At 38.0% G+C, this 18,738-nt stretch overlaps 1 protein-coding gene across 3 annotated transcripts in view; it reads right to left on the bottom strand.

Moving 5' to 3' along the window:
* Nucleotides 1-1,344: 1,344 nt before the first annotated feature.
* The window catches only part of Ube2k (ubiquitin conjugating enzyme E2 K), a 60,564-nt gene continuing 43,170 nt past the window's right edge, over nt 1,345-18,738 (bottom strand). For all 3 annotated transcript variants that reach the window (XM_003471629.5, XM_063240524.1, XM_063240523.1), the window contains 4 exons: nt 14,581-14,663; nt 4,929-5,028; nt 1,947-2,075; nt 1,345-1,616 (listed from right to left, as the gene is read on the bottom strand). In XM_003471629.5, the coding sequence (XP_003471677.1) occupies nt 1,542-1,616; nt 1,947-2,075; nt 4,929-5,028; nt 14,581-14,663 (387 nt within the window). In that variant the 3' untranslated portion in view covers nt 1,345-1,541. The remainder of the gene's footprint in view (nt 1,617-1,946; nt 2,076-4,928; nt 5,029-14,580; nt 14,664-18,738) is intronic.

Here is an 18,738-nt window from a genome sequence, read left to right as displayed (position 1 = left end):
TTTAACATTATGGTATTTTAATATTGGTTTCTTTTATTGCTTCTAGCATCAAGGTTATTGAAAGGTTGAATGAAGTTATACTGACTTAATAGGATCAAAAATTACTTTCCAAACACTTAACAATTTACGATAAGTAACACTTAACTAAAGAAAACCTTTTATAATATGACTTTCAAAATACAACCTTACATCAGTTTGATTCTATTTTTCTTATTTTGCATTGGTCCTCAAAATTTAATAACAATTATATCTATATGTATAGAATTGCCTGCATAAATCTACTTCAACCTTCATAAAATAGTCAAATTAAGTGTTTGCGCTTGCAAAACTAGTTAACTTTCAAACTTTTGAACTTAGAACGAATGGTAACTTTAATATGAATAAAAAGTCTGACTATGTACAAGAGAAGGTAAAGTTTTCAATTCTCATTCTCAGAAACATCATAAAGAAAGCTAGATTTATAACACACTTCTATTCCTATGTGCATCTGAAGTATGTACAGTAAACACCAACACAGCTCTCGTGTCAAATGGGGAAGTGCAAGCAAGAGTGGCTTTTAAGGAATCTGATAAAACAATTTTCATAAAGCCCAAAATTAGGCTAAAAACTACTGGAAACAGTGGACTGCATTCTTTAACATTCTCAAAAAAATTTCATCAATTTAAACCCAGAATCAAATTCATTGCAAAACTCACTTGTCACTTCATTGTACGTGGGAATACTGCAACATCGAGTTATTGTTTTTGCAAGAGAAATAATATTGGCAGCTCCATTCATACATTACTTACTTACAGAGGGAAACTTTTGAGTGTTTAAAGAACTATGATAAAACATTCCAAACCCTTCATGTAAAAAGGGAGTCAGGGATACTTTGCTTGGCACATTTCCCCACCAAAACCAGAGAAATCTACCATGAGATTATTAGCTGTGTGTGGTATGGGAAAAGCAGATACAGTGCCCCAACCTGTCAACTGCTGGGACAGGCTCTGAGTAGGTCACCATCTTCGTTTCTGAATAAATCTCGTATTTACGAATTTTCTAATGCTTAAAATGGTGGTCTTTTCAGCTACCCATTCTAAGAAGTCAAGTACAAGCATGCAAGTAAATTCACAGGCACAGAGGATCCATGTTAAAAACAGTTAAGGTAGCTGTGATGCAACACCGACAACTTGAATGGCCCTGACACACTCAAAATATTATCTTAATTATTCAACAAAGTCCTGAAGCAAACTCTTGCTAGTCTTGTTACACCGCTAAACACTAAAGTAGCATGTTTTTTCATGGTTTTAGCTTAGCTCAAAGAATTTTTACACTATTAAGAAAAAAAATTAAAAGTATTTCCCCTTTTTAAATTTACACAGACGTTTAATTAGCTTTATTTACAGAGCAGGGATTTTTTTTCAGTCTCCAATGGTTGCCTAGATAACATCATTAGGCAAGAATGCCAGTTTAAAAGAAATCTATGCAGAATCCTAAAAATAACAGATGTTGATGCTCCTGGAGAAGAGGCAAGCTTGACTATCAGCAGCTCTTTCTATGCCTCAGTTACTCAGAAGCAATTCTGTTGCAGTCTCTACATCCCATGATTTTGAAGACAAGGCCACTATTACTGCATTCTGCAGAAAGAAAGAGGGAAAAAATAATAAATCTCAAGGAAACATTTTTAAAAATATTGAATCAGTGTCTTTATATTGAGAAATCATACTGTTTCTTTTCCATATATTACCTTGTACTTGCAGTGCATAAAAAGCATCTAATACAACAACTAGAAAGAAAATTTTTAAAATCTGTACTGATTTTAATAGCCAAATTAATTTATGTAACAAGAGTTTCTCATACAGTTAAACCACTTTTCCCAGCCACAGATTTGGAGCAGTAATTTAAAAATCAACAAATATATCACATACATATAGATATCAAAATAAAACAATCTGTTAAGTACTTACCCTATCAAAGCCCATAGCGCATAGGTTTTCTATTTTTTTGGTGTATTCTGGACTAGAAACTGGTGCTCCAGCATACACGTGTGCCCAAAGTCGAGCTGTCTGTTTGAACATTTCAGGATTTTGTTTGTACTATACAGGGGGGGAAAAAATCAATTGACATTATATTTTGTAATACTCAATCCTGTAGCTCCTCTTAATTAGCTAAGACCCTGCTTCTTCTTTTTTTTGTCTTTTTTTTCCTTTTTATCGGTACCGGGGATCAAACTCATGACTGCCTGCTTGCAAGGCAGGCGCTTATGCCACTGAGCTAAACCTCCAGCCCCAACCCTGTTTCTTCTAAAAGCAAGGAATTTATATCGAAAATGTGATGCCCTGGAGCTGCGGACAGATAGATAGCTCAGTGGTACAGTATGTACTTATTTGCAAGCGCAAGGCTGTCAGTTCAATCCCTAGGAGTAGTAACCACTCAAAAGTAAATTACAATAAAATGTGACTGATTTTTCATTGCAAACAAGCTGTGCCATTTGTCATTCAGGAAAAAAGTGGTTAATGTGAAGCTCTGATTAACAAATTGTACTGACAAAAGTAAAGACAAAGTTAATCCAGCCAGGGTTAGTGCTGAACTCTGGGAGGCTAAGGCAGCAGGACTGCAACTTCCAGACAGCTGAGACAATTCAGTAAGACTCTATCTTCACTCCAAAGGGGAGTGGGCGTGTCACAAACCAGGCATGTAGCTCAATCTCCAGTAGCACCCGCATCCCAAAAGTTAATCTACTCTAACTTCCAAAGTCAACAAATACAATTAGGAAAAAAACTAGTATTAAGTGAGCTGAGGAGATATTTCCAACAGTGAACTGCAACGAACACTACTGACTAAATAGAGAATTGCTATAAAACTGTGTATTAGCTAAGAAATGTGACTGAATAGGGTACTGCCCACAGTCCAGACTAAGAGTAAAACTTGCCATTTTCCTATAACTGTGTTTAAGGAAAACCAAGCAAAAAAACTCACACCATGTTTTGAGATGATCATGAAATCATGTAAGAGTACTTTCAAAAGGCAAAACTTCACTTACGTGTTGACTAACATTCTGGGAAAACCATGAACTTAGTAAAACAATGTATAAATCAAACAGTTTTTGTTCAATTTACTTTAGTATTTCTTTTCAAAATATAAACACTTTAAGGCTGACGGGTTTGTAAGATATAGTAAAATATCAAATCTAATTACTATCATTAATTAATAACAAGAAAACAAGTAAAATTATTGAACTACTTGAGGTAGTAAAAGAAATCTTTAGGGGCTGGGGATTTAGCTCAGTGGCACAAGCGCCTGCCTGGCAAGTTCAATCCCCGGTACCAAAAAAAAAAAAAAAAAAAAAAAGAAGAAGAAAGCTTTAAATTGAACCTCAACTAAATATGAAAATTTGGAAGTGGTTTAAAGTTCCACATTCACTTTTAGCAACTCTATACTGAACTACCAAATGAGCATCCACACACAGCTATGCAGTTGCCAATATGCTTTTGTGTTAAAAAGTCAAACCTGTATATCTTATTAATGTACAGGTTGTATCAATGAAGATATGAGGGCTGGGGATTTAGCTCAGCAGTATAAGTGCCTGCCTGGGCAAGCGCAGGATTGTGAGTTTGATTCCCTAGTACTAAAAAAATAAAAAAATAAAAAAATCAATCAAGTGAGTATATAATGGAAAATAAAGAAACAATTTCACAATCAATTAATTACAGTTAAGAGGAAAAAGTAAAAACACTGTAGAAAGTAAGAAATAATTCTGAAGATAATCCCAGCATCCTGGGAGGCTGATACAGAATGGCAAATTTATTCCCAGCATTAGTAATTTAGTGAGACCTTGTTTAAAAAAGGTGTTTGTTTTGTTTCCTGAGTCAAAGCCTTGCTCTGTAATTCAGGCTGCCTTCCAATTCACAGCAACCCTCCTGCCTCAGCCTCTCACGTAGGGGAATTATGGGCATATGCCACCACATCCGGGTAGAAGCAAAAGTTAAAGAAGACCAAGCATGATGACATACACCTGTAATCTCTGCACTTGGGGGATTCAACGCAGGAAGACTGCCTTAAGATCAAGGGCAGCCTGGATTGCACAAGGGGGATCCTGTTGCCATCAAACAATCAAAAAATTGAAAAGGGCTTGGGAATGCTGCTCAGGGCGCAGGCCTCAGTACCATACAATGGGAGGAGGCTTGCTCAGTAAAGCATAATAAATTCTGAGTAAAACAATGGTGTAGAGAACAGGTTGGCAGAGTATTTCTTAAGGGGACAGACACTAAATCTTTCAAACAAATGATGTCACTGCTATTGGAAAGCAAACAAGTGGGTATGGCTATGTTTTAAACATTATTTACAAAACAAGTCAGCTGAGCTACAATTCGTTAATCTTTTGCCTTAAAGGGCAAAACTGAAAAATATTATGTTCAGCAAATTAGAAAGTCACCTTTAATGCTACTGTCACTTCAGTACCACAGTAGGAAGTGATTAAAAGTTAACACCAGAAGAGATCAGGACTGACAGGAGGGACAGGAGACAATACATACATGATAGTGTGTGCCAATCAGAGGATCTATACAAGAGGTACATGCGAATACACTGTTTTTCTGACTGCATTTGGAAACTCATACACTAGGAAAAAGACCATGAATCTTATTACACTACTATATATATATTTATTTTGTCTTTTTCATTTTTACCGGTACCGGGGATCGAACTCACGACTGCCTACTTGCAAGGCAGGCACTTATGCCGCTGGGCTAAATCCCCAGCCCCTTATTACACTACTATATTTAAAACCCAAAGCTTTAAGTTTTCACAATTACATCAAAATAATCTTACTCCAAGGAAAAAAATCACTTCCAAATTTAGCTTCTGAAGAGTATGCTCCAGTTAACACAGTAAACCACTAGAGAGACATACATAGGTATGAAGAACTCTTTCAAAAGCAGTCATCTTACCTGATTTGCTACTACTGCATCTTGTGGATCGTCCGGTTCTGCAGCTGCCAACAGTGCTTGCAACGACAATAATACTGTGCGGAGAGTCATTGCTGCTGCCCTAAATTTTAAAACAGCGAGGTACTTCACTTAAAAGGGCTGAGTGGCACAAGCAAAGAGGACGTTTTCTGAATAAAATAAAAACCTACCAGAACTTTCCTTTTTCCTCTACCCTGTAACCCCCCCAATACTAGTGATTAAATCATGTACATTGTATACACTACACAGCACCCTAATAATGAGCTACATCGCCAGCACATAAAATGAAACCACTTTCTTTCTTTTTTGGAGACTAGCCTCAAACTCACGGTGATTTTTCTGCCCCAGCATCCAAGGCTATCGGGATGGCAGGCGTGTGCCACCCACGTGGCTTCTTTTCTCTCTGAGGGCCTAGAAGTAATTTTTGCTTCCAGATCAGGTACATGATGATAAAAGCAAACCCTGCTTATTCCAAATGAGCTTTCTTTTTGTCCTTTACATTTTATTATTTGAATTCTCTTTTTTTCTGGTACTGGAGACTGAACCCACGGTTTTTGCACTAAGCTACATCCCCAGCCCTTTTTACATTTTGAGACAAGTGTCAATAATTTAGTAGCCTAAACTGAGTTCTGATTTGGGATTCTTTTGCCTTGGCCTTCCAGAGTGCTGAGATGATAGGCTTGTGCTACCATGCCCTGACTTATTTTTTATCTATTTTTTAGATATAAAGTTAAACTTTTAGTACTAATAACTTGCAGAACTTTCTTTTGACGGCAATGTAAAGACTATTAAGATATTAAGCCACAGATCTAGCTCAGTGACATAAGGTAACCTGCCTGGCAAGTGCGAGGTGGTGAATTGGATTCCTGGTACCACCAAAACAAATAAAATAACTAACAACTATCAAACAAATGTGCTTTACTTTTTTGTGTGTATGTGTGGTACTGGGGATCGAACTCACGCCCTCACACTTGCCAGGAAGGTGCTTATGCCACTGAGCTAAATCCCCAGCCCAAATGTGCTTTATTTTTAATAAGAGTTTGCAATCATTTCATAACAGTCTGAAACTGGGTAAGCTTTCTGCTTAAAGTAAATAAAATCAGGATTGTTGGCATATAGCTTCAATCCCAACACTCTCAAAGTGTGGCAGAAGGATCTCAAATTTGAGCCCAGCCTGGGTACCTTAATGACACCCTGTCTCAAAAAAGTTAAATAGGGCTGGGGATTTAGGTCACTGGCACAAGCCCTTGGCTGCTAGTAAGTACAAGGTTGTGAGTTCAACCCCTCACATATAAATAAATAAATTATCCCCCTTAGTGTATTTATAAAGAAAATATGTATCTTTACAAAGCAAATATTTACGTATAAAATGGTTTCTACTGGTCTAGGAAGAATTCTTTGCATTTGTATTAAACATTTTTTCTCCAATCAATACTGCAGTATTTGTAAAATGCTCCAAGTGATAGTGACGTGCACTAAGTGGTAAAGTTTAAGTAACAAAGACTATTTTAGTAAAATCAGTACCATATTCATAAGTCTACACTTTTGTGTAGTAGGAAAAGATTCCAGTATACAATGTTTCTTTAAAATGTTTTTGGAATATGGGGCCAGGGATTTAGGTCAGTGGCTCAAGCACTTGCCTGTTATGTTCAAGGTCATGTGTTTGACTGAAGTTCTTGGAATAAAGTATTTTTTTAAATCATCAATTTATATTTTTAAAGAACTACACCTGGAGATTTAGCTCAGCGGCTCAAAGCACGTGCCTGATAAACTCAAGGTCGTGAGTTCAATCTCTAATACCGAAACAAAACCAAACAAACATGAACTATAGGACTTGGGGGAAAAAGCTGCTGTGGTGCTCAAAAACTTGATGAAAGGCTGAGTTTGCACTTAAAAATAGTACTTGTAAAGGACTTTCCCACAGCTATGCAGTTTTATGTAACTGAATGCCTAATTCTGAAATAGGGGTGAGAAGTCAGAACCATTTTTTTCTGGACCATGGTGCTAAACTTCCTCAAAGATTACACAAGTAATTTTCAATGAAGACTTGTAACAGTTAATATGAGTCATATTTTTTTTAGGATAGGGGTCACAAGTAAGTCAAATTCAATGCTTATTCTTTTGAGACACGACAGCTGGTTTCAAACTTGCAGAAATCCTCCTGCCTCAGTTGCCTGAGTTCTAGGGTCACAAGCATGAACTATCACATCTAACTCCTTCTAATTGTTTTCTGAAACAGTTCTTGCTATGTAGTTCAAACTTCCCCGGGACTGGCTATGTAAAGCCAGGCTTACCTGAGACTCCTGATCCTTTTGTCTCAGCATCTCAAATGCTGGAATTATGGATATGCACCCCCTGCCCAGTTTGAAATCTTCAAAATGTTCTCTTTATGAAGAGTATTTTTTAGGAGGTGACTGGACCCAGAGCCTTTGCACTTAATACATATTCAGCCTTTAATTTTTGCTTGTACTTTTTGAGGCAAGGCCTTGCAGTGTAGTTCAGGCCAGCCTCAAACTCACACCAATCCTTCTGCCACAGCCTCTCAAGTGCTGGGAATACAGGTGTGCGCCACCACACCCATTTTTCTTTTTCTTTTTCTTTGAATTTTTGAGACAGGGTCTTACTATGTACTTGTAGCTCAGGCTAACCTCAAATTCCCAGTGATCCCCTACCTCAGCCTCCAGTTTCCTGAGCACTAGGGCTATCAGGGCATGCCACCATACTCGGCCCTCGTTATTTTCTAAGACAGGATCTCACTACGTGGCAAAATTGTCCATGCTAGACTCTTAACTTACAATACTTTTTTTTTTTTTTTTTTTTTTTTTTGTCTTTTTCCTTTTTATCAGTACCAGGGATTGAACTCATGACTGCTTGCTTGCAAGGCTGGTGCTTATGCCGCTGAGCTAAATCCCCAGCCCCTAACTTACAATACTTTTGCTTCAGCCTCCTAAATAGTTGGGATTACAGACATGTACCACCATGCCTACTTCATTATTCTAATTTCATGGGCAAAGAGAGTATTTAAATACACACATCAAAAATTGTCCAACTGTATTAGAAAAGTGACTTAAATTTTTAAAAAGTATAGATTAAAACAAATCACAAAAATGGAATACTTAGTGAGTTCAGGGCCAACCTGAAGTACATAGTAAGATCCTGTTTCCAAAACAAACAAAAACAATCTACAGACAATGGTGATAAAAACTGCTGATGGAAACAGAATTCAGCTAAGATAGTAAGGTTTATGCCATTTGTTTTCAAAAATACAAAAAAAGGGGGCTCAAGAGTGCCTGAGGCCAGAGAATCACAATCTTTCTTGTTGCCTTGAAATTGCTGCTGAAATGAATCAAGATGTGAACTTTGGATAAGGCAGAAAAATGAAAGCATGCTTTCCAGGACACTAGGCTTCTATGGATGTGAGTGAGCTCATCTGGAACACTGGCATTCGATTCTATTCTGTTCTTCTGGTGTTTTTTTCTCCTTCTCTCCTCACGAGCTCCTTCCTTTCCTCTCCTCTCCTTCAGTTATATGAAAGTTCGTTTTTCTGAAATGTCATGGCTCCATTCATATTTTTTACTTACTCTGTGAATTAGGCTATATATAATGTTCAGAGCTCTTCTCTTTGGAAGCTGGAAAGCCCCTGACTTTGCAATCATGTCTTTTTTTCACTGTTTTTGTTTTTCTTCTTTTTTGTCTTTTTCGTTTTTATTGGTACCAGGGATCGAACTCACGACTGCCTGCTTGCAAGGCAGGTGCTTATGCTGCTGAGCTAAATCCTCAGCCTTGTTTTTGTTTTTCACTTTTTAAAACTATAGGAAGCTTGTAGATTAAACAATAAATTTATAAATTAAAAAAAATTAGAAATGATTAACCTAAAGTTAAACATATTCAAAAAGATAGTTTGCTTCAAAACTGAATGGAAATGATTAGAAACTGTAACTTCATATTCAGTTCACAATTATCTCCAAAAGATTTTTCCCCTGTAGTCCTAGGGATCAAACATGGAGGCCCCATGCACGACGACAGGTCAGTGGTCTAACACTGAGCTAGCTACACCCTCAGCCCAAACGACCTCAAAACAAAAAAGTGACCATTTTTCATCATGTTCAAAAATTGTCATTAGTAAAATGTTTTGTATGTGCTACTATGGTTTATAAACCATTGATATCTGCTGGCTGAAAACAAACAAATGCAAAATTTCAAAAAGCTGACCACAAATCATTAACTAGGTATGGTAGCACACACCTATAACCCAACACCAAGGAAGGATGAGGCAGGAGGGGTCACCACAAGTTTGTAGCCTGGGCTACATAGTGAAGCTGTCTTCAAAATCAATCAATCAAAATTTAGTAATGTGACAACCAAAAACATGCTCTTTCTTTCCACTTATTTTTCTTCTCCCAAGTAATGATGCAAACCAGATTGTATTGAGATTTTTAAGATTCACTATATAAAATCAGACTATTAAAATACTTTTTTACCAACAGGTAAGCACATGAAACGTTAACTAATCAGTGGCTGATATGTCTATCTTCACTAAATTAATTCTGGACAATTCTCAAGTCAATAAATAGTTAACATGGCAGATTAAAAAAAATCAATTCATACCAGGTGGGGGGCGTGCCTCTACTCTTAGCACTGCAGAGGCTAAAGCAGGAGGACTGTCTTGAGCTACACAGTGAGTCCCACCTTCAAGGACTTGGTAGCCTGTACCATGCAAAATAATCATGGGTAAACTGTGTTTTATTAACTTTTCTCGTGAGGATCTTACATTTGATCAACAAGCCATGTTCACTTTAAATACCGAATGTTACTTACAGAATATAGTAGCTTTTTTGTTATAACCTATTGAGATACCAGTAACATGCTGCATTAGGTAGATTTTTTTCATAAGTATTCTCCCATAAAACCACCATTTGCATCAAAATGTAGACTATTTCTTTTACTCCTCCCTCTCCCTGGTTTTTTGAGATAGGTCTCACTCTATAGCTTAGACTGGCCTCAAACTTCCAGTGATCCTGTGATCCAAGTGCTGGAATTACAGGCATGTGCCAGCATACTCAACTAAAACGTGGAGTGTTTCAAGCATTGAAACACCTCATTCTCGTCTTCCTCCACAACTCCTGCCTACCCCCAAGCACCGTCCTATCACCATACACTAGTTTAACACATTCTGCATTTTGTGAAAATGAATTATATATACTCTTGTGTCTGGTTCTTGTGACTAAAAAGGTCTGTGAGAATCACTCACACGCTTATGTCAATAGCATGCTCTCTTTCACCATTATGTAATGTTACAATTCGTATTTTTTACCATGACATATCCCCAAAGGTATGTATTAAGCAGCTCAACAATTTATGTCTGTGGTGACTAATGGTACATGACACAGCTTAATGACCAACTAGATAGCTGGCTTGTTCGACAAGCTCAGAACCAGGCTGAGGAGAATGATAAAGACAAGAGACGAAAACATTAGTCTATTATTTTCAAGCACACCTGCCCCAAATTACCCAAAGTTCGTAAAACTCATTCTTCCCAACAATATTTTATATTTCATCAAATTCCAGTTCTGAAACCTAAACACCGACATTTAAGCATGGATATACACTTAACATAAACTGTATCCCAGTGGAGAAAGGAATGGAGAAATATTACTCCACGAATACCTAGCCTCACCTGTTTCATCTGCCATGCCTTTGCTATCTTTTCATATTTCAATTGAAATATGATGAACTACTGATGAATCACCACTACTGCCACTACACACACACACACACACTCTCTCTCCCTCTCTTTCACACACACACACAGACACCCCCCCCCCACCCCATAGCCTTGCAACTAGTTATAGGGAGATAACTAGAAGTAACAGTACTGCTGGCTTTACTCGGATCAAACACAAGTCTGTGAAAGATTAGCCTGAAGCTTTATCTGTTTAGGTGGGGGTGGTGTGTCCTGCTACTGTTGAAATTAGCTGGCGAAGGGTAAAGTCAGGAGCAAGAAGGTGGAAGGCCACTGCCGCTACCCAGGCAAGACAGTGGACTCAGAATCAAGGTAGTAGCGGTAAATCTCCTGGTAAGAGTTTGAAGGTTTCACCAACAGATTTATAAACAGTGTACGAGATAACAAAGAAAAAGGAAAAAACAAGGATCATGATGACATTCTGGACCTCAGCAACTTCAAGGATGTAGTGGCCAATAACTTGGATGTGGAAGGCTATGTAATGAGGCCCAAGTTTTAGATCAGGGGTCAGCAGTTCAGTTTCTGCCATGCCTATGATGCTCACTAAGGAACTCAAATATAGATGCTAAGAACAAGAACATGAGTCTGGAAGGTCAGGCAGATAAATCAGTGAGTTGTTAGCATATAATGGAGAAATTACACAACCAGAAGAGCTCACCAAGAGTATGGATTAAAAGCAACAGAAGGTAAGACTTATCCCTCTAGTTTTCTAATGTGGAAAATTCTAAGATACAAGGATCAAACTAGTTAGGAAGGCTGGAATAGCCAAGAAGAACAGAAGAACTGATATCCTAGAAGTCAAGCGGAAAGAATATATCTCTACTATGAAAAAGATGCATTCAGCCAGGCATAGTGGTGAATGCCTGTAATCCCAGCACTCTGGAGGCTGAGGCAGGAAGGTGGTTATGAGTTCAAGACCAGTCCAAGTTACAAAGTCAGCTGAAGGTCAGCCTGAATTGCTCGCGAGACTCTGTCTCAAAAAAAAAAAAAAAAAAAAGAAAAGAAAAAAACATGCATTCAAGTCACTGATTCAGAGATATAAGAGTTCTTAGAGATAACTTTACAAAAAAACCACTGAGGCACCAGGGCATGTTTGTACATGCCTGTAATCCCAGCACCCTGGAGGCTAAGGCAGGAGAACTGCCAGTTTAAAATCAGCCTGGACTACATAGGAAACTTTGTCTTAAATACAAAAAAACAAACAAACAAACAAAAAAAAAAACACGGTGAGGCCTACTAGCTTAATATATCAGTAAAGGTCATAGATCAAAGTGTAATAACCACAGAAGACAAGTCTATTTCAATACAGATCAAGAAACCAGATTCTAAGAAATGAGCAACAGGATTTACTGGTATGTATTAGAATGGAAAAAAGGAATCAAATAAGCAACTCTAGTTTACTCATCCAGTCACTAAATAAACCAAATTACCTGTACACTAAATCAGTCATTTGTTTCACCTTTTAGAGTCATCATTCTTTTAAGAAATCAAACATGAGCCAGGCGTGGTCACACATACTTGATAATCCCAGGACTCAGGAGGCTGAGGCAGAACTGCCGTGAGTTTGAGGCTAGCCTGGGCTACACAGTGAGTTCAAGAAGAGTCTGCAACTACACAGCAAAACCCTACCTCAAAAACCAGGGCCAAGGATTTAACTTAGTGGCCAAAGCGCCTGCCTGGCAAGCACAAGGTGGTAAGATCGACCCCTGGTACAAAAAAAAAAAAAAAAAAAAATCAAAACCAAAACTGGGCATGATGGCACATGCCTGAAATTCTAGCATTCAGGAGGCTAAGGCAGGAGGGTCACTGCAAATTCAAGGCCAGCCTGGACTATACAGCAAGACCCTGTTTCAAAAAAACCAACCAAACAAACAAAAAAACCCCAAAACAACCAAGCAAGCAAACATGTAGCTTAACAAATTCCAGGCTAGCTAGGTGTGGTGGTGCTGAGGTAGGACAACTGCAATGGGGTTAAGGTCAGCCTGGGCTACGCAGTGACTACAGGCCATCTTGAACTATATAGTAAGATCATGTTTCAACAAAACAAAAATAATCAACCAAGAAAATTCCTGTACCTCAAGGCATGGTAGTACAGCTTCATAGGCCCAAAATCCTGGGAGGCTAAAGAAAGACCATAAATTCAACCCTAGCCTGGGCAATTTTGTGGATACCTGTTCTTTTTTTTTTTTTGGGGGGGGGGGGTAATCAGGGATCAAACTCACAATCTTATACTTGTTAGGCAGGCGCTTTATGCCACTAAGCTAAGTCCCTGGCCTCTGGAAACCTGGTCTTAAAAAAAAAAAAAAAAAAAGAGGGGGCTGGGAATTTAGCTCAGCGGCATAAGCACCTGCCTTGCAAGCACGCAGTCGTGAGTTCGATCCCTGGTACGGATTAAGAAGGGGGGGGGGGCAAATTTGAAAGGCACTGTGGATACAGCTCAATGCCAAAGTCTTCAATTCCTAGATGACTGGGGATTGCAATACCAGTACGTAATTTTCAGATTAGGTAGTCAGAATGGGTCCATTAAATATTGTCTTGGTTCTATGTATCCTTGTAAATTGTTATTCTGTTTTCTTTTACTGTTCCTTCTCTTACAATAACAGTAAAATTGGAGGAAATGGTCCTAACACATATTCACTTAATCTAAATTTTTTTGGCTTCTCCCACTGTGGTGCCTCTGTTTTTTGATCTATAAAACCATGTGTTAAATAAATAAAAGCTACTTTCTTGCCTACACCACTGCTATAGGATTATCTTCACTATGCCACATTCTACTTTAAGAGAACTGCATAAAACATCTCCTTTCAGTCCTTTCCATTCTGTGAAGTATTAATTTCATTTTTATAAAAGAGCAAAGGAGCACAGACTAGCTATTTTGGACATAAGCACAAAGCTTAACAATTGAAGAGCCAACGCTTAAAGCACTACACTTCTAAATTCATACTAGACAAACCAAGTTCTGTGTAAATGAAGATACATATGATCTACAAAAATACTCCTCAACATCTAAGAACCTGAGCTGTGCTCAATGAACAGTTTAAAAATTTCTAACAATTTTGATACTTAAATTCGTTCTAAGTGCGAGATGATTACTTCAATACTTACTTTTTACTTTGTTACAAGTTTCTTGAGATATCAAATGTACAAAAAATGAAACAAAACATAAAACACACAACACAGATAAAATCCAAGACTTCCTTAAAATGTAAAGCCAGCATCTGAGGTTACTTATTACATGTCTAAAAAGTACAGATTGTTGTTGGTTTTTCTTTATTTTTATTTTATTTATTTATTTTTTTAAATTGGTACTGGGGATCGAACTCACGACTGTGTGCTTGCAAGGCAGGTGCTTATGCCGCTGAGCTAAATCCCCAGCCCTCTTTTTTTTTTTTTTTTTTTTTTAAAATACATGAAGCCAGTCATGGTGGCTCACACCTGTAATCACAGCACATAGGAGGCTGAGGCAGGAGGATTATTGCAAGTTCAAGACCCACCTGGGCTACAAAGTGAGCTTCAAGGACAGTCTGAACTGCACAGTGAGACCCTATCTCAAAAAGACAAAAATAAATAAATAAATAGTAAAGATAGAATCTTGTTATGTAGTGCAGGCACTGAATTCACTTATGTAGCCCAGGCTAGCCTCAAACTCACAGGGACCACCCTGCTTCAGCCTCCCGAGTGCTGGGATTCCAGGCATGCATCACCACACCTGGCTTTAAGTATAGTTTGTGATCTTAATTATAACACATTTTTCAATTGTGTACTTACAAGACTTTATGAACTTGTTGACCAAAGTATATTTTTATGTTTTGTAGAATTTGTACATTTAGCATTCTTATAATCTTGGTATTCCTATGAGCAAAGAAAGAAAGTGATTTCAAAATCTCTTACCATTGGTCTTTCAGGATATCCAAACAAATAGCCCCTGTGACGGAACTAATATTAGGATGCCATATTTTAGTGATAAACCGGACCTAGAATATAAAGCACACTTGAGTTCTTAAGTAACAAAAGTAAAACATACAGTTTAAATAAAACTATAAGAAAATGAAATCCTCAGATGCTCAATATAAAGAGTATAGGAAGCAAACCATTCACAATAAGCATATGTTGTTATTGATATATATTCTTTTTAAGCCTTTTAATAAATTATCTACCTTAAAACACACCAACCAATTACATATTTTCAACTTACCTAGCATGTCACACACACTGAGAAATTAAAGACTAAAGTCCATTTGGGTAAAGAGTACATTAAATCAAACTACAGTTACTGGCACTTTTCTTAGTGTGAACTAGCATACACAACAGGTTCGAAGGTAAAACGTAAGTAAAACTGATACACAGACAAGAAACAAGTAGAGGCAGTATTCCTTAATTTTTTGCACCTTTTTTTCTCAAATCTTTTTTTTGGATATCCCAACAAACATTCGAAGACATGTGTCAGACCCTGAGAAGACACTGAAGCTTTCAATTTCAGAAACTTAGCCCAAACCAAATTGTTAAGTTAGAATTACAGAACAAAGTGAAAACTTACACAAATTGATTCCAGACTCTAAATCTCTAATCACCTCACTTATCTGTCTAGCACAGAAGAAAACTAGTGAAACAGCTATAAGACTATTATGAAATCTAGTTTGCAAGTTCTACTCATGAGCTTTCAGAGGACTATCGTTGATATTACTATTATTACTTCTGACACATACAGTACAATAGAATCTGGGTTCTTTCCATGTTTCTGGTCACAAAGCAAACTGGACGAGAACCTAATTCAATTTAATGGTCAGGTTCAATGTAGATCTTATGGTGAAATTTGATTTGGTTCTTAATTTGGTTTGCAACCAGAATCGTGGAAAAAATTAAGTTCAGGAACCAAGGTACCCTTACAGAGACCAGCTAAGCCCGAAGTCTCTTACTATTTAATAGACTAGCTACCATGTATAAAGTAATACTGTACTTTACAAAAATTAACTCTTTGGTATGTATTCCAAATATAACCTATTTATGCTAACAAGCTAAGTCTTCTGCTTGCCCTTGTCTCCTGTGACTTCTCTGTGTGTTACGGCGGGGCAGTACCAAGGACTCAATCCAGGGTACTCTACCATGGAGCCACATTTCCAGCCCTTTTTACTTTCTTACTCTGAGACAGACAGGGTAGTGCTACACTGACCAGGCCAGACCTGACTTTGAGCTCCTCCTGCCTGGCTCTCAGATGGCTGGGATCAGAGGTGTGCACTACCATCTTCAACTCCTCGCGACTTGTGGACTTGTCTATATCTCTATGTCTTGCCTCCTCCTACTACTACTCAGTAACTCATACTCCACATGGAAAGGGACATTAAGTTACCAATGACTTTAAAACACCTAGAAATTTTTCACTTCATTCAAGCCACATTTGATCCTTTTTCATTCTCACAGTCAAAAAAAATTAATACTATCGGTGATACTTCCTCTTTTCTCCATCCACACAGCCATCTCAAAGACTATGATTCTTTTCCTGTGCTTTTTTTTGTTTGTTTTTTGTACCAAGGATCATACTCGCAATCTCACACTTGCCAGGCAGGTGCTTACGCCGCTGAGCTAAATCTCTGGTTTCTCCTGTGTTTCTTCAGTGTCTTGACTACTGTCTTCTAGTCTGTTCCCTCCAATCTATTTTCCACACTAGAACCTGGGTGACTTATTAGTGTCCCTGATTCATATACTTGGAAATTTTGTTATAGTTTTTCTATTTATCTTTGAATAAAATGATTTGAAAAATAAAGTAAAACAAATGTGATCTGTGCTACTACTCCATTTATCACCTTTTAACCACCTCTCAATTCCTTTTATGTAAGCCAACATCCTCCTTTTTCTGGGCAGTACCAGGGACTGAACCCAGGCTTCACGCATGCTATGCATGTGCCCTATTAAATCACCACTCCTCCTTTTGTTTTATAAACATTCTAAGATGGGACTGTGTCTGTCCAGGGTATCTTCAAACTTGTAATCCTGCCTTTGCTTCCAAATGGCTAAGATTACAGACAAGCACCACTCTGCCTGTGCCTACATTATTAAGCAGGCCTTAACCTACACCTTAAATATAATTCACATCTCCACCCCCAATTATGCTGTCCAAGACATATTCAAATTTATTTTTTGCCTCTGGGTCTTCACGGATGTTTATTTTCTCAATGACATACTTTTACTCCTTCTGCCCTGGGCTAACTTCCAAGTTTCAGCTTTTCTATCACTTCTTCCTAACCTATTCCCACAGCACCTACACGTTCCTCTATCACAATACTGACAATACTTCCATAACCTCTGCCTCACTGAGTGTGCTGGTGCATGCCTGAAATCCCAGCACAATCCTAGCACTTAGGAAGCTGTAAGACAGGAAGATTGCCACGAGTACAAAACCAGCCTAAACTATATAGCAAGACCCTGCCTCAAAAAATAACCCCCCGACAAAACCCCCCAAATTTAAAAAAAAATTATATATATACATGTGTGTGCATATATGGAGGAAGAGGGGATTTTCCCCCATTTTGTGTGGATTTCTAGAAAAGGGACTCTGTTAGGCTTACCAGAGTGTCCCCAGAATTTTAGCACCTGCCTTACACTGAACTGTGCATTTAATGCTGTGTCAAACCTTTAATTTCAAAGGTAGTCCAGGTCAAATAAGTAGTATAGGATTCAGGTACAGCAAACATTTATTACAGATGTAACCACAAAATTTACATCTTAATATTTACCATGCATTGATTTTTGGGGGGAGAGGCATCTTTTTGAGATAGGGTCTCATGATGAAATCCAGGCTGGCCTTGGGCTCACTTTGTAACCCAAGCTGGTCTCAAACTAGCAAAGATCTTCCTGCCTTAGCCTCCTGAGTGCTGGGATTATAGGAGTGTGCCACCATGCCCAGCCCATTCATTGATTTCAATTCATAAATACAAATTAACCACTGCTGTTAACTTCAGTAACTCAAGAATTATGACAGTATTCTGTAATCTTATGAAAGAATGGAATATTTTCGGGGGCTGGGGATTTAACTCAGTGGCATAAGCACCTGCCTTGCATGCAGGCAGTCGTGAGTTTGATCCCTGGTACCGATAAAAAGGAAAAAGACAAAAAAAAAAAAAAAAAAAAAAAAAGGATGAAATATTTTCAACAATATTGAAAACAATTTTAAACTACTACTAAATATGCCAGAAAGTTTATCTTACACAACCAGATCACTCTGAGGATCTGTTAACTGTTAATGCTCCTCCCCACCTTTGGTTGTAGGGATCAAACTCAGGGCCAAAGGGATGCTAGGCAAATATTCTACCATGAGCTGTATCCTCAACCATGTACTGTATCTTACTTTTAAAGAAGAGTATTCTTTTTTTTGGTGCCGGGGATCCAACTCATGACCTCATGCTTGCCAGGCAGGCGCTTATGTCACTGAGTTAAATTCCTGGCCCCTAACAAGAATATTCCATGTATGATTCTCCACAGATATTTTTGCAGAATCAAAGAAGTACCAGGATGGAAGAGATTACTAAACTAATTTTTTTTTGAGACAGGGTCTCACTATGCAGTTCAGGCTGGCCTTGAGCTCACTTTGTAGCCCAGGCTGGTCTTGAACTCGCAACGATCCTCCTGCCTCAGCCTCCTGAGCGCTGGGATTACAGGCATGAGCCACCATGCCCGGCTACTAAACTAATTTTTATATTATTATCTACAGCTAAAAAATAAGTGAGTTAACCATTACTCCCCTATTATTATCTTGTTTTAAAATTATTTTTCTCTTTAAAACAAAGATTTTTAAATGAATTTACAGGTGATTAACACTCCAGAGCTGAGATTATAGCTCAGTTGTAGAATTCTTGCCTGTAATACATATGGTTCTGAGTCCAACCCTCAATGAGAGAGAAAGACAGGTAGGGAAAGAGGAGGAAGGTCCTCCAAGAGGCTATCACATTATCTACTAGCAGTGACACAACTATCTCATGAGCAGCTTCTGTGTGATCCTAACTATTCTCTATTTCTTTCTCCTTCATTCTTTGTTATCATCAACCATCTCTTTTG

The sequence above is a fragment of the Cavia porcellus genome, unplaced genomic scaffold, assembly GCF_034190915.1.
Source record: "Cavia porcellus strain 051 isolate PalLab524CR breed Dunkin Hartley unplaced genomic scaffold, mCavPor4.1 scaffold_30, whole genome shotgun sequence".
Classification (NCBI taxonomy): Eukaryota; Metazoa; Chordata; class Mammalia; order Rodentia; family Caviidae; genus Cavia; species Cavia porcellus.
Note: the sequence above shows the minus strand (reverse complement) of the source record. Positions and strands in the feature narration are given on the sequence as shown.